The following is a 1,353-nucleotide window of genomic DNA, read 5'->3' on the forward strand; positions in this document are numbered from 1 at the left end:
CCTATGTTGGGTTTTCTTGGGGACAGGCAGGAGTAGTGAGAAGATAAAGGGATGCCAAGTGATGACTGACATAATACTGGCATTGGGCTGGATGTTCTATCAGATACTCAGATCCTGAAAAAGCCCTCTTTACTCTCTAGCTATTTTATGTTTAATTAATTCTCAATTCAGAGAAAGTTCAGACAGTTTTGTGTTTTTGTGTGTTTGTTTTTGTTATTATGACCAGCAACCCACCCTCTTGCAGGCTACTTATGGAGGATCCAGGATTGTCTCTTCCATACTGCCCTTAACCCCACTAATACCATTTGAGAAGAACAAATCCATTTCCCTCCCCACTCAATGTATCTGAAAATATGCACACACCAAGAAAGGAAACCCAACTCCAGACTAGTATGCAAGTTGAGACAAATTTATTGAGAATTTGACAGACGCAGCCACAACTCCATCATGACAAGAGGCACAAGTGTCATGAAGAAGTCAAAGGAAATACGTGTCCAGTCGTTGTCAAACTTCTGGAAGTGTCCCAACCAACACTGTCCATGGAAGGAAGGCAGCCTGAGGTGTCCTGTGGGTTTTCAGCTTCTTCCTTCGGGACTCTGGTGCTAGGTCTGAAAAGCAGTCACTTGAAGGCTAATGAACAAAGGAGGACAAAAGCAGTAGATAAAGGAGGAACATAGAGATGTGCCACTCTGCCTTCGGGAGAGAGGAGATTCTGTGCCTCAGGGATTTCAGCAAATTAGTAGAGATCGTATGGGAAGCATCTTCTGTAACTGAAAGCCCCACAGCCATTATAGCCATAGCCTAAGCCATAGCCCACTGGAGAGTAGGTGCTGCCGAAGCCACAGCCCACGCTGTAGCCCAGGGGATAGCCATAGCTGCCCCAGGAGCATCCTGGGAAGACAGAACCAGAGAAGTTGTGCATGGTGTTGGGAGTGGAAGGTTTAGGTTGCAGGGGAATGAAGTGTGATAGAGTCCCCGGTCTCAGAACCGTGCTTATATACCCTGGAAAATAGGGTGTGGCCAAAAAATGCAAAGTGTTCCTTGTCATTCTTGACACCAATTTGCACTACCAAATGCTCATTAATTTGTTATGCCCTTGCTTAAGAGTCTTTAGAGTTGCTTAAGAAAGCTCTTATATGATATAATGCAGAGAGAAGATTCCTTCAAACAAATTACGTGCCTTCCTAAAAAAAATTATTGCAGTGACTTCAAAGGTACTTGTCTTATAGACCCTACATGTAATTCTCTGTCAGCAGGTTTTATAATGCTAAGAAAATTCTGACGCTGTTAGCTGTTAGCTGTCCTCTTGCTCTCTAAATTTCCACAACACAGAGTTGGAATTCAATAAATATG

General features: G+C 43.5%; 1 protein-coding gene across 1 annotated transcript; it reads right to left on the minus strand.

Moving 5' to 3' along the window:
- Window positions 1-388: 388 nt before the first annotated feature.
- Window positions 389-956, minus strand: LOC107136258 (keratin-associated protein 8-1). Its single transcript, XM_015478441.2, has one exon. The coding sequence runs from the start codon at window positions 920-922 to the stop codon at window positions 737-739; it is 186 nt and encodes a 61-aa protein (XP_015333927.1). The 5' UTR covers window positions 923-956; the 3' UTR covers window positions 389-736.
- Between the last annotated feature and the right edge of the window lie 397 nt (window positions 957-1,353).

The sequence above is a fragment of the Marmota marmota genome, unplaced genomic scaffold, assembly GCF_001458135.2.
Source record: "Marmota marmota marmota unplaced genomic scaffold, marMar, whole genome shotgun sequence".
Lineage (NCBI taxonomy): Eukaryota > Metazoa > Chordata > Mammalia > Rodentia > Sciuridae > Marmota > Marmota marmota.

Bases quoted from the DNA above. Each gene is read 5' to 3' on its own strand.
- LOC107136258 (XM_015478441.2), bottom strand. From the start codon at position 922: ATGCACAACTTCTCTGGTTCTGTCTTCCCAGGATGCTCCTGGGGCAGC.